At 41.4% G+C, this 14,886-nt stretch overlaps 1 protein-coding gene across 1 annotated transcript in view; it reads right to left on the bottom strand.

Moving 5' to 3' along the window:
• VRK2 (vaccinia related kinase 2) overlaps window positions 1-13,018 on the bottom strand; it is a 107,320-nt gene extending 94,302 nt beyond the window's left edge. Inside the window, exon 1 of the mRNA XM_006880937.1 lies at window positions 12,883-13,018. Within this exon, the coding sequence (XP_006880999.1) occupies window positions 12,883-13,018 (136 nt within the window). The remainder of the gene's footprint in view (window positions 1-12,882) is intronic.
• Window positions 13,019-14,886: the final 1,868 nt, after the last annotated feature.

Raw genomic sequence — 14,886 nt, 5'->3', positions numbered from 1 at the left:
ATATATATGACAAAATGTATGTGTATGTGTGTGCACGCGCGCGTATACACACACACACCCACACACATTCCTATTGTCTTAAAGAACATGCCTCTTTATTGCTCTTCTTCCTATGTAAAGAAAATAACCTAAAATATTTCAGAGGCCGAAGTGTATCCATATTTCATAAGAAAGCCTGAAGCTCTCAAAGGCTGAGTATTCTTTACTGTGTGGCAAGAGGTGAGCTTATTTCCTGAAGAAGAAATTTCCCTATAGCAACTGATTTCAAATTTAAAAAAAAAAATACCTTGACCACTGCAAACAGTTACAAGATACTAACAGGTGCAGTGGAAGAGACACACAATAATAAAAACAAAGAAACAAATAGTTCATAACCCTTCCCTTGAGGCAAAAATGTGGGTGTGGAATTGCTGAAAATAAAGAACCATAACATAAAATATGTTTGAAGAGAGACTGGACATTTGAAAACACAGAAAAGTAAAAACTTAAAACTTGTAAGATTAAAAAAAAAAAAAACAAAACCCAAACAAACTTGTAAGATAGTTCACTTTTGATAAAGAGAGCACAGATTTTCTTCAATATGCACTTTGATTTCACAACTGATAGGTAAATGAAATCTGGTACCTCTTCATAACTTGGATGGAATGAATAGCCTATGCATAGCACATATAAAATTAAAATACACCTTCTGGGGACTTTTCTTTCCTATCCATAGGTTGAACAAGTTTATTCAATTCACAAAACTGTCCTTCCTATCGCCTTGATCTGAGTATTATTAATTATACATATTACAGTTTTATACATATTAACATATGCATTTCTCATTTATTATACTTACCACTTCCTTAGTATTACTTGAAAAATTTTCTGTTACTATAGTGGTTTCAAAGTGTTACAATGTATCAAATAGATGTACCTGCTTCCTCAAAGTCATCTCTATAAGACACTGCCATGGTAACATCTAATACTGCCATGAGTAATGAAGCAATATGTGGTCCAATTCCACCCGGTTGTCAGCCGTATTTGAGTTCTTCCAAACATTATTTGGCGTATCTTAAAAATGAACTAATTTTTTTTTAATCACATATGTACAAGTATTTTCCCCCTATTTCTTTATAAGCATTTTTCTTCCTTATCAATAAAATAAAGGAGTTAAACTCTGATAATTTCTAAAAATCCTAGCCATCCTTTCTGCTCTCTCCCCTGTCAACCTTTCAAAGAACACTATTAGGCTAACTGAACCCTGAAAATACATATATAATAGTCATGTGAATGACATCTACACATGTAATCCTTGTCAATGGATACATGAATTTAATGGCTTTACTTAATTATAATTATGTGCTATTCTTTCTAAAAATGTGGGTGACTTTTAATCCATGGCCCTCGGGCCTCTCTTCCATTATTTTTGTGCAGACATTCCTCTAGGTCGTATAGCCCTGGTGTACAAGTTGCTATACCACGGGCACTTGTTATTGCTGTGAGGCTGAACATGGTGACACTGATGTGACAAATGCATTAATGGATTAATGGTTGGCTACTCAATGCGGACAGAGAGTGGGGTGGAGCTCCCTGATTAAAACAAGCGTGGAAGGAGGAGTGGCATCCACTTCCATAACAGCTTGCCTCCGGAAACCCTATGAACCTGGAGAGAGGATGAAAGGCACCCAAGCGTCGAGGACTCTCCTTCATAGGGTCGTTCTGAATCACCTGCGACTCGACGGCACTTAACAACAACAACAACAACTTATAAACTAGCTATAAAGTATATGTAGGTTATTTTAGTAGAATTTACACATCATGACAGTTACCTTATTCCAATTCTCCTTGTGACTTAGGGTATATTGTTATGAGAGACTCTTCCCTGGAGAGGGACATCATGCTTGGGAAGGGGGAGAGTGAAAGAGAGGAAGCCTTCAATAAGATGAATTGATTTGGTGACAGGAGCAAGGGCTTCAAGCGAGTAGGGGACAGGATGGCATATGACAGGACCAGGCTCAGATTTATTGTTCATAGGGTTGCTACAAATGCCAAGTGATTCTACAGCACCTAACAACAACTAAATACTCCATAAAATAAGAGACTAGAGCTAAACATGATTCTATTATTATGGGAGAGAAAAAAAACCTGCTTGTAGGAGATAAATACACCATCTTCACACCCAACCTCTCAGGATAAAAAGCTGATGAGTATCTTCTCCTCACTTGACAAGCCAAACATTCTAAGTGGTCATCACAAAGCCCAACATAAAAATACTAAAACTTCCACAAGTAAGTCATTTGAGCATTGAGTAACCAACTAAGCTTTCAAAGGAATCCATCTAAATCTTGCAAAGAAAAAAATTTCTGGGTCCCTACTCCTACCTAAGATTCTGGACAATATTCTAAAACCCAACATCACTCTTACCTCAAACAGGTAACATACAGCTTAAATAGAACTTTTTACCATGCCATTACGGCTACAATAGTACATTTTAGTTGTTTTTGTTTTTGTTGTTGTTGTTAAGTGCCGTCAAGTCACAGGCAATTCATAGCGACCCTATGACTGAAAGACCTGGACACCTGTATAACTTTCATCCTTTCTCCAGGTTCACAGGGTTTCCAGAGGCAAGCTATTACAGAAGTGGATGCCACTCCTGCTTCCAAGCTTGTTTTAATTGGGGAGCTCCACCAGATACTGTCCTCCATGGGCAACCATTCTCACATTTGACACATCAGTGTCACAGTGTTCAGCTTCACAGCAACCACGAGTTACCTCTAAACAGCAATTTTGAAATTTTAGTAGGAAAAAAAAATATGTCAATGAGTCAAATGTAAGAAAGTCTTCCAGTGATATCATTTATATATTAGTCTTTATGATATTGTCGCTAATTCTTTCAAATTTTCTGGCACAATAAAGAGAACAAAAATTCCTCCAAAGGAGGTCTTTGACATCATCCTAATTCCTTGTCACATGTTGTTGTTGTTGTTGTTGTTATGTGCCGTCAAGTCGTTTGCGACTCATAGCGACCCTATGTGCAACAACCCTAAACCCTGGTCTATCCTGTGCCAATCTCATTGCCTCTGACACACCCATCCCGATTATCCCAGTCACTGAATCAATCCACCTCATAGAGGGTCTTCCCCTCCTGCGCTGTCCCTCCACTCTGCCCAGCATGATGTCCCTCTCTAAAGACCTGTCTCTCCTTACAACATGTCCAAAGTATGTCAGGCGAAGCCCCAGAATCCTTGCCTCCAAGGAGCAGCCTGGTTTAACCCTCTCTAGGATGAATCTATTTGTTTTCTTGGCAGTCCATGGTACATTCAGTACTCTTCTCCAGCACCACAGCTCAAAGGCGTCAATTCTCCTTCTATCCTCCCTAGTCATTGTCCAACTCTCTGATGCATAACAAGTGATTGCAAAAACCATGGCCTGTATCAGGCGCACCTTAGTCTCCAAAGAGACACTGTTGCTCTTGAGTACTTTAGAGAGGTCCCTAACCGCAGACTTTCCCATGGCAATACGTTTTTTGATTTCCTGGCTATGGTGCCAAGAGTGTTGACTGTGGAGCTGAGAAAACTGAAGCTGTGAACAATCTCAATCTCTTCACCATCCATCCTGATGCTACCAATTGGTCCAGTGGTGAGAATTTTTGTCTTCTTGACATTGAGCCTCAGTCCATATTGAAGGCTGCAGTCCTTGACCCTCTGCAGTAAGTGCATGAAGTCCTCCTCAGTTTCAGTGAGCAGGGTTGTGTCATCTACATAATGCAGATTGTTGATAGATCGTCCACCAATCCTAACGCCATGCTTCTCCTCAAAGAGCCCAGCCTCTCGGATAATCTGCTCTGCATACAGGCTGAAAAGGTATGGAGACAGGACACATCCCTGGCATACACCCTTCCCAATTTTGAACCACGCAGTGTTGCCTGGCTCTGTTCTGACTACTGCCTCTTGGTCCAAGTATAGGTTTCACATTAGCACAATTAAATGTTCTGGGATTCCCATTCTTCTCAGAGTCAGCCACAGTTTGTTATGATCCATGCAGTCAAATGCCTTTGCATAATCTATTGTGACATGAGCTACAATTAATTTATAGAGTTCAAGTATCAGGAAAGACAGAAAGCAGCAAATAAATAACTTCATGCTTGCCATGAATATTACCTGGCATTGAAAAACAATGAACTTATAAAACACTATACAACATGGAAGAGCCATTACGCTGAGTGAAGTATCTCAGTCACAAAAGGTCAAATATTGCATAAGATCAATTTTAAGTTATAAAATTAGGATGGACTGGGAAGGAGAGAGAAGAACAGGAAGAGAGTGAATAGATAATGAACACTACTTTAGAATAGGTATAGGGAAGGGTTTGCTGAAAAGAATGGATGTTTAGACATTATATGCATGGCAATTAATAATCTAAAACCAGACAGGCTTTAGGAAGTGAATTACAGGGAGAAGGAAGGCAGAAACTATGAATTAATGACTGAATGAAGACCCAACCTTTCTGTAAACTTTTAGTAAAATAATTTAAAAAAATAGATCTCCAAGTTCTTTAAAAACACTACTTTGTTCCTTCAGACAATGACTCTGAAGGACTAAACTCCAACAGGTAATGAATGACCAGAGCTTCTAAACAGTTAAGGACTCAACATCATATCTGCCTGATGTGATGGCAAAACTCTCGCCATTATTTACATAATTCACTCCTCGCTTGCTTGGTTCTTGCTTTAATTGTTAGATGCCTTCAAGCAGGTACTGAGTAATCATCATATCATACAACAAAATAAAACATGGCCCACTGGTGGGTCTTGCTCACAATGGCTGGTATTTTGCCCACTATTGCAGCCGTTGTTGTCAATGTATCTCATGGAGGGTCTTAGTCCTTTTTGCTGACTCTCTCTGAATGGAAAATAATGTATGGCCATGCCTGGAGGTTAAGGGCAAGTGTCTCTCCTAAGCTTCAGTGTTAGCCGGATGGATGTGTCCTCTGGAGCCTGAAAGAGGCAAGTCAGGAACACTGGAGCATTTGTGGCTTTCTTTCTGCCCCAAGTGGGTGGCCCCAGAGTGGACTGCTAGATGAATTAGGGGTCTCTGGCCCAGAGTTTGCCAGTGCTTCGGCAGACCAGAAAGGTAAAATACCGTAGTCAATTAAAAATACAGTTTTTAATTGTTTTTGGTGAAACATTCTTCTTGGTCGTATAGCACTGGTGTGTCCACTTGCCGTACAGAGGTAGCTTGTGGTTGCTGTGAAGCTGAACACTGTGACGCTGATGTGTCAAATGCGATAATAGTTACCCATGGTGGACAGTGTTCGGTGGGGTACCCTGATTAAAACAAGCTAGGAAACAGGAGTGGCATCCACTTCCGAAATAGCTTGCCTCTGGAAACTCTATGAACTTGGAGAAATTAAGAAAGTCACACAAGTGTTCAGGTCTTTCATTCATAGGGTTGCTGTAAGTTGCCTACAACTCAATGGCACTTAACAACAACACAACTCCTTTGCCAAGCATGATGTCTACCTACAGGGACTGGCTCCCCGATAACATGTCCGAAGTATGTGCGGTGAAGGCGACTGGAGCTCCTTCTCCACCAGGCAGTGCGTGGGATAGTCAGTTCTTCACTGATAGCCTAATTCAAAGGCATCAATTCTTCAGTCTTCCTCTGCCACCTCCACACGCATCTAAGATCACTGACAACACCACTGCTCAGCTCAGATGAACCTTCCTCGTCAAAGTCACAACGTTGCCTTTTTGGGGCTGAAGATTTGCACAATGCAATTAAATCCCTGAAACTTCAGAATTCTCCACATTTATCGTGTTGTTTATTAGCGCAAGTGTGAGGGCTTCTGTCTTCCTCACGCTGAGGTGTGATCCATATTGAAGACCACAGCCTTCTCTTCACCGAGAAGCCATTCGCACTATCTTCACCGGCAGCAAAGTTTGTGTCATTTGCATACTGTAGGCTGTTAACAAGCCTTCTTCTCATCCTGACGCCTCCTTCTCTGCACAGTTCAGCTTCTCAGGTTTGCTTAGCATAAAGATTGAGTTAAGTAAGATGAAAGAATACAGCCCTGACAAACATCTTCCCTGATTTTAAATCATGCCACATCCTGTGTTCTTCTGTAGGAATGTCTGACTCGGTCCAAGGACAGGTTCCACAAATGAGCAATGAAGCATTCTGCAATTTCTACTTTTCCCAGATCTGACCGCAACAGTAATACACTTTCTCCTACAGCCTCTTCTGAATCCAGCTTGCATTTCTGGTAGTTCTCAATCAACGGACTGATCCAGCTGTCTCTGAGTAATCCTCATCAAGATTTTACCTGCCTGTGATAGTATAATGTCCTCATTTGATAATCCCTGTCTTTGGGGGCAAAAATACAGATCTCTTCCAGCCTGTTGGCCAGGCAGCTATCTTTCTAATGCCTTGGCATAGGTAAATGAATAATTCCAGGGCAGCATTCCTTTGCTGAAAAACATACTCATTGGTACTGCACCATTCCTGAAACCTTGTTTTGACCAATGCCTTCAGTGTAGCTTGGCCTCCTTCTTTCAGTATCATTAAAAGCTGAAAGGGCCAACCACTGACTAATTCTTTGGGGGAAAGTGGGCCTGTGTATTCCTTCCTCTTTCTTCCAGTGTTTCCTGTATCAGTCAGTATTTTGCCCTTTGTTGGTGTTACGCACCATCAAGTCAGAACCACCTCTTAGCTGACCCTCCAACTGATCACACAGGAGCAGACTGCCCATCCTTCTCCCAGGGAGCAGCTGGTGGCTTCGAACTGCTTACCTTTGGGATGGCAGCACAACTTTCTACCACTAAGCCACCAGAGCTCCCTTTTGCCCATAATATCCTTCAACATTGCAGCCCGAGGGTTGAATTTTTAAACCCTTTCTTGCAACTTAACACTGAGCCTGCACATCCTTTTCCGTGTCCTAACCACACGTCTTTGCACACTTGATTATAATACGCTGTCTTCTCAAGCCACTCAAGCAATAAGATAGAATTCAAAACCCTCAGTTCTCTCGCTTCCCAAAAGTTTGGGAAACTTCTTCACTTCTTTGATTCTAAAATGATTTTCCTCTTCCCTAACCTGCTTTCCTTTCTTCCTCCCCCCTCTTCTCATATATAGAGGGAGAACCTTGACTTTGTTCTTCTATTCAGACTTTTCTTTCCTTCTTCTACTTCTCTTAATGCTGCAGGCATCTTATTACTACAAGTATATACACCAAACTTCGCCAGCCCGCCCCCTGTACCATGGTCTGCTGCTTACTGAAAGGCCTTGGCTACTGATCGCAAAGCTAGGGGCTAGTTATGCAAGTGCAGTAACACAGACACAGCCTCTCGCTTCTTGTCAGCCTTAGGCAACAAACAGTCATGAAGTGTCGGGCAGAATCACTGTTATCTGGGAAAAATAATATCCAAAGAGAATGTGGCTGGACGCGAAAAGTATTAACGAAAATCTGGATCTACAGAAATCTTGAGTTCTACACATATAGAAAATGATGGGAGTGAAATGCAAAAGCATGATGCAATTTCACACAGATTTCCTCAGATAACTTTGAAAATGATCAGTGAAATGCAAATCTAATGGAATTATTAATGGAGGCAGCTCACTAAAGAAGTGATTCTGTGATTTACTGTCATGATTTCCCTCCCCCCCATGACATCCTGACGCAGGGAACACAAAGATTTCGTACATATTCTTAAGTTGTTGGTTGTTACGTGCCAGAGTTGCCTGTGACCCACAGCGACTCTGTACTGAAGCGTATGGGCTCTGAAGCGTGCCCTGTCCCGAACCAGTCTCACCGACTCCGCCACGCCTACCTGCATTGCCCCAGTTACTGTATTAATCCATCTCATCTGGAGTCTTCCTCTCCTATGCTATGCCTCCAACCTCCTGAGCATGAAGTCCTTTTCCGAAGACTGATCTCTCCTGGCCATGGGCCCAAAGTATGTGAGATGGAACTTCAAAATCTTGGCCTCCAAGGAGAAACTTCCTTTCACCCTCTCCAAGACAGACCGATTTGTTTTCTTGGTGGTCCATGGTATGTTCAAGACTCTTCTCCAGCACCACAACTCAAAAGCATCTATTCTTTTTCTGTCATCCTTAGTCACTGTCCAGCTCTCTGATGCATAGCAAGTAACTGCAAAGACCACGATCTGGATCAGGCGCACCTTAGTCTCTAGACTGATATCGTTGCTTCTCAGTACTCTGGAGAGGTCCCTGACAGCAGATTTTCCCAGTGCAATTCGTCTTTTGTTTTCCTGACTGCCGGTGCCAAGAGTGTCATCGTGGAGCTGAGTAAGCTGTAATTGTTAACAACCTTAACCTCTTCTTCATCTATAATGGTTGTTGCTGTTAATTGTCTTCAAGTTCAGCATAACTCATAGTGAGCCCATGAACAAAAGGCCTGAAGCCCCTCTACAACTGTCAATATTTATCAAAGTTCATAGAGTTTCTGGAGGCATGTTGTTTAGGAAGTGGATGCCACTCCTGCTTCCAAATCTGTCATAGTATGTTATTGTTGTTATATGCCATTGAGTCACCTGCGATGAATAGCGACCCTCTGTACAGCAGCTCCGAACTCTACTCTGTCCTGAGCCAGTCCCACTAATTCTGACACACTAACCCCCATCACCTAAATTACTGCATCAATCCATGTCATCTGGGGTCTCTTGCTAATTATTCTTAAGTATAAAGAGCTTTTCCTCAAAAGTTTTAAACATTTCTTTAAAGTCTTCCCCCCCCCATTGCACACTTATTAATACTGTCACAGTGCTGTTTTGTGCCATTGAATCAGAACTGAGTCACAGCTGACCCTCCAGTGGGTTTTCAGAGACTGTAAACTACACAAGATTGTCCACCTTTCTTCCACAGAACAGCTGGTGGACTACAGTTGGTGGACTGGCCTTTGGGTTGGCAGTGCACCTCCTCACCACTAGGTCATGAGAGCTCCCTAGTCAAGCTTGTTGTTACTGTTGGAATGGACCCATTGCTGAGATTCTACATTCCAGGTAGTAGAGGCTGCTGCCTAACATTAACTCCCATTCGTTGAATGTTAACCAACTCATAGCTCCCCTTATAGTTTCAGAGGCTGTAAATCACACAGAGGGAGACTATCCATCTTTCTCCTTTGGAGCCGCTGGTGGAGTTGACCTGGCATGGTGTGTCCTCTGGATGGGTCAGCAGCAGCACGAGTCCCTATGCATTATGTCCCCAAAGCTCCCTGCGGTAACATATGGCACCAAGAAACATGTTCTAAAACAAGTAACTGGCTCAATGGTGTGTTAGAATTAGTGAGACTGGCTCAGGACAGGGCAGGCTTCAGAGCTGCTGTACAGAGGATCACTATGAGTCACACACGACTCGATGGCACACAACAACGAGAAAAATGAAGTGGGGGGAAAAGAAATGATGCATGCTCAGAATGAAAGAGGAAAGTCTTGTTCTCCATTTGAGAGTCAGTCACATACCTGAACAAATATATTTCTTTTGACAATATGAATTATAGGGAGCTCTGGGGGCCTAGTGGAAAGAAACTGTGCAGCAATCCTGAAGACATGCAGTTCAAATCCAGCAGATGCTCTGAGGGAGATGGATGGGCAATGTCCTGTGTGATTAATTGCCTTTGAAAGCCCGCTGGAGAATCAGCTATGGTTGGGTTCTGACTTACCAGCATACAAGGGAACATATAACTTATAAAAACTGAGTTATGTGTGCATATATAGAGTGAGCTCTGATGGCCTACTGGGTAAGGAGTTGCATTACCAACCCAGAGGAAGACAGTTCAAATCTACCAGCTACTTTGCTTAAGAAAGATGAACAGTCTTGTCTTGTGTGATTTACAGCCTCTGTAAGGCAGCTGAGAGGTCACTACAAGTCAATTTTGACCTGACAGCAATGAGTTTGTTGACATACAGGTAGATATTATTTTTAAATATAAACATTCACCTAAATTTACTTATTTATGGCCCAAATATTTACATTTTTAAAAAGGAGAGAAGGTCATTAAAATCAATATTTTCCAGTAGTTAAATAAGTAGCTAAATACTTTCCAGTCACTTAAATAAGTCAAACATCCGAACTCCAAAAGTATGAGTGAGAAGCGGTGCATCCAAAGTTACGTCAAAAACAAGTTATTCAATTTCCTAACTCTGATCTTAAGTCTAGCAACCTTCAGTCTTTGCTATAAAAGAGAATCTCCTTGTTCAGGGAGCTCTGGTGGTCTAGTGGCAAGAAGCTTTGCTGCAATCCCAAAGGTGCGCAGTTCAAATCCACCTGACGCCTCACTGGAGAGGGTGGGTCAATTCCCTCCTGAGAATCTACTTGTTCAGAATCTCAAATGATGTATTTTTCGACAAGGAATTCTACTGTCAGTGGACCCAGAGTCTTCTGGTCTTTACCCAAATACCATAGCCACTAGACAGATGTGGCTAATGAACCCCCAAACTATAGCTAAAATATGTACTATATTTTGAACTCTTATTTTATCAGTTTTAATCTTGATAGCAAGCTGAAATAATATTTTGGAAATGCTTAATGAAACAATTTATATCATTCAGACAAACGCCACTTGTTCTTTTTAACTCTTTTTAAAAAATACTGATCTTGTTGTTAGGTGCTACCAAGCACAGCCTGTTGAGACTATGAACAAAAGACCTGAATCCCTTCCTATCCTGTGCCATCTGCATCGTGTCTGAAACACTTGAGACCACTGTCTCACTGTGTCAGTCTACCTGAGCGGGTGTTTTCTTCTCTTATGATTACTACTCTCCACCTTTCCAAGCACAATGTCCTCTTCCAAGGAATAGCCTCTCCTAGCCACATGTCCAGAGTACGAGGGATGAAGCTTCACCATCCTTCCCTCCAAGGAGCACCCTGGTTGCATTTCCTGCAAGACAGACTTGCTTGCTCTTTCGAAAGTCCATTCAGTAATTTTTTCCAACATCACACCTCAAAGGCAATGAGTTGTCTTCTCTCAATCCTATTTATCGTCCAGTTCAGATGAACAGCGAATAAGTGAAAAGACCAGAGCTTGAAGCAGTCTTAGAAAAGCTGAAATTATCTGTAAGGCTTACACTGTTTCTCTACTGAACAGCGTCAATCTCGCACTAAATCATAGCAATTTCCAAGGGAGTTCAAACCACTTAAATGAGGAAGTGGTCCTGTATTTATTTAGTCCACACTTTTTTTTCTGTGTTATTTTTCCACTAGCTTAGACACCAACATGACTAATAAGCAGTTAGTTACTGACTGAATTTCATTCACTTAAAACTAGTCTTAATTTCATCAGAAGGGGAGCTGTACCCCCATTATCATAAAACATATCTCCTTAAAAATGTTTGATGAAGAACCCAAGATTACCCCAAACGAACCCTTTTATCAACTTCTAAACTGCTGCAGAAGTAATTCAATTGAGAGAATTTGCCTTTCAGGGAATTCTCTTTTCGAAATCAATAATATATCTCTTATTCCACTCATTAAATTTAGTAACAGAATAGACATGGCCTCCTCTCTTTTGCTACAGATTTACAGTGGCCCTGAATGATCCTTTTAAATGTAGTTAACCTGCTGTCTAAAAAGTATACTAAGTTTTCTCCACCAATTACCAAGCAGAATTCATCATCTGTACCAAAGAACGCAGCAATTCATTTCAGTGTCTATTTTCTCAATTATCCCAAGGATAGCATATAACTAGTGTCACTCCAGATTCGCAGAAAAAGCACTCATTTTGTGCAACAGATGCCTTGAGGCATTAAGGTTTAAATTATCGAGTGGAGTGCAGTTTAAAAGAGCCTACTATTGTTGTTACGTGCATCTAGTCAAGTGCGACCCTAGGCACCACAGACCCGAACCCTGTCCTGTCCTGTGCCGTCGTCATCCTCTCTGAGATACCTGGGCCCACTGCTGCAGTCACTGTGTTGATCCATCTTGTTGGGGGTCTTCCTCTCTTTCGCTGACCCTCCTTTCCAAGCATCATGTCCCATTCCAAAAAGAATAACACCTCTTACTAACACACTCAAAGTATGTATCACATCTTTGCCCTCTTTGCCTGTAGTTTCCTATTAATATTAACGACTAAGAGTCCCCATTTGTGTGAGGGTGTTATTATTTATATAGTTGAGGTTTCTGAATTGCAACAAGCAACGGTTCTTGGAAAACAAGTTCTAAAAAGAAATCTAGCATTCTGTCTGGCAGATTGCATGACTGTGCTCTGCAGAGATTTCTAAGAGTCGCTCAGAAAAACCTCGAAACCAAGGAGCAAGGCAGTATGGGTCTTGGATATTTCTGCTGTGCATTAACTATCATTCTGCTATGTCATAAAGTACACTTATAATTCTATTTGACTTCAGAGTTTAACGCTAGAACTTTTTATTAAATGACAGTCATCACAACTGCAGCCACATTAGAAGAATACTCGGCACATTAGAAGAACTATCTAAAAGAAATATATGATTAGGTATTATCTGCATGACAATGGTCCAGAATAAGAGGTGCACAGCAAAGTGGACTGGGGGTGGTGGGTAGGAGAGAGAGAGGAAATGGTGCAACAACGAAAGAATCTTTTTAAAGAAAAAAGCGAAGTGGGGTTGGGGGGGCGGGTAGAGAGGAAAATGTGCAACAATGAATGAATGGAAATCCAAATTTTCTGTAAACTTGTTAAAATATCACTGAAAAGAATAAAATTTTCAAAAGTAAAAAGAATACTCTGTCATCTGCAGTTATAACTTAATAAAAATAATAAAATGTAAAGAATTAACAACTTACTCACACACTCAAAGTATGTATCATCTTTGCCCTCCTTGCCTCTAGTTTCGTATTAATATTAATGACTAAGAGTCACCCATTTGTGAGGGTGTTATTATTTATATAGTTATGTGTAGTTATACCTTACCTAAGTATATCAATCCAAATCCTCCAGAGCCAATCATCTTTCCCAGCGTCCACTGCTTCCCTTCCACGTCATCCAGAATCTTACCTTCCGGCAGTGGAACAGGAAGCGTATATTTGCTATTTCTCTTTGGTGCCATCACTTCTGTTGATAGAAGAGGTGAGTAAGTAATCAAAACCAAAAATATAACCCTCTTTATAGATGAAAACACAACGTGGGTGGGGAACTTTTCAGAGATTCCTTGAAATTAGGATTCTGCAGTTTGAGGTCCTTTTCTTTCAATAAATCTGGGCACCACACAGTCCAGTCAGATTCACATACACTGTTATACTGGATTCTAAGGGTACTGGGACTAAAAACGGAAACAACCTGTTACATCTTAAACCAAGACTTCCCAAATGCAAGTCATGAGTTAATTGCTGCAGAGTTGGAACCAACTCATAGCTGACTCTCTAGTGAATTATGGAAGTTGTAAATTATATAGAAGACCACTGTCCATTTTTCTCTCATAAACTCTATTTTGTTTCTGTTAGCTTAAAAAAATTAAAATATAAAAAAAAATAGCAGGATGTTGGATTCTAGTAAACAAAAAGAGGGGGGAATCTAGTAATGAGAACAGAAACTTCATTGTGGGTGAGGTGGGAAGTTATGGAAAAGAAAAAAAAAACACTTCCTAGATTTATAAGATTCACAGTTGGATTTGAACAGTCAGAGAGGCATGGTCTTTGGGGCAGCAATGCGACTCCCTGTAGGCTTGTAACCAGAACTCCAGAAAATTGAATTAAGGGTCTGAAATTACACAACTACCACAAAGGAAGGTTGGTGTTCTACTTCTGAAAAATGGCAGCCATTGAGAACTGATTATATGGAACAAGGTTCAGCTCTGTATCAGGTGGGAAGGCCCTGAGTCTGAATTGACTCAAGAGCAACCGGGTTCTCTGCTGGCTTGTGCTTAATGCTCGTTAACAGCACAGCTGTGATGCTCCAATGGCAAAGGAGTTGCGCTGCTAACTCAAAGGCCAGCTGTTCAAATCCACCAGGTGCTTCAAAGACGAACAGATGGGCAAGCTCTTCCCCTGTGAAACCCCCCCTGGAGGAAAACCAATAAGCCTGAGTAGCATTGATGGTGCTGAAACACTTAAAGGAAAAAGCAAGCTCATTTTCAGTGACAAATTACACATAAAGGTCATGTTGTTGTTGTTGTCGTTGACTGCCATCAAGCCGAGCACTGCTTCATAGTGACCCTATGAACAAAAGGCCTAAAAGTCTTTCTATAACTATCGTCATATCTCCAGGTTCGCAGAGTTTCCAGAAGCATGTGGTTTAGGAAGTAGATGCCACTCCTGCTTCCAAACTGGTCTTAAAACTGTGAGCTCCACTAAACTCTGTCCAGTATGGGCAGCTTTTATGACATTTGACTCCCAGTGATTCAAGGTTCAGCTTCACAGCAAACCCAGATTATCTCAGTACAGCAAATTGACAGAAGAGTGCTGTACAACTTAGAAAAATGTTCCTCCAAAACATTAACCCTAGGCCCTCAGGCTCAAAAGACCTTTAAATACAAGGGCCCTCCATATATACACATGAACAAAAGGCCTGGAGCCTGTCTATAACTACCATCATTTCTCCAAGTTCGTAAGACTTTTCCAGAGGCACGTGGTTTAGGAAGTGGATGCCACTCCTGCTTCCAAACCTGAAACAATCTGGGAGCTCCACCAAACACATTCAAATACCGCTTCTGTTGAGGATGCTAAACGTCAGAGAGCTTTAGTCATCAGGAAAGACTATAACCTTTGACTGGGAAACAGACAAAAGCGCTGACAACCACCACGCCAACCAGGTGACAGAGCAGGGCCTCCCTGATTGTTATATGAACCAGACTGAAAGGTAGTTTAGAATCCATTGATTAATCTCTAAGCTTCTTGTCTTGATCTTGACCTTCTCTCCTTCCCTTCCCATCTGAATCAAAGTGAAAATGAGAGCATGGCTATTCCAGCCAACAACAAA

The sequence above is a fragment of the Elephantulus edwardii genome, unplaced genomic scaffold, assembly GCF_000299155.1.
Source record: "Elephantulus edwardii isolate Elephantulus edwardi_28Jun2011 unplaced genomic scaffold, EleEdw1.0 scaffold00011, whole genome shotgun sequence".
NCBI classification, from domain to species: Eukaryota; Metazoa; Chordata; class Mammalia; order Macroscelidea; family Macroscelididae; genus Elephantulus; species Elephantulus edwardii.
Note: the sequence above shows the minus strand (reverse complement) of the source record. Positions and strands in the feature narration are given on the sequence as shown.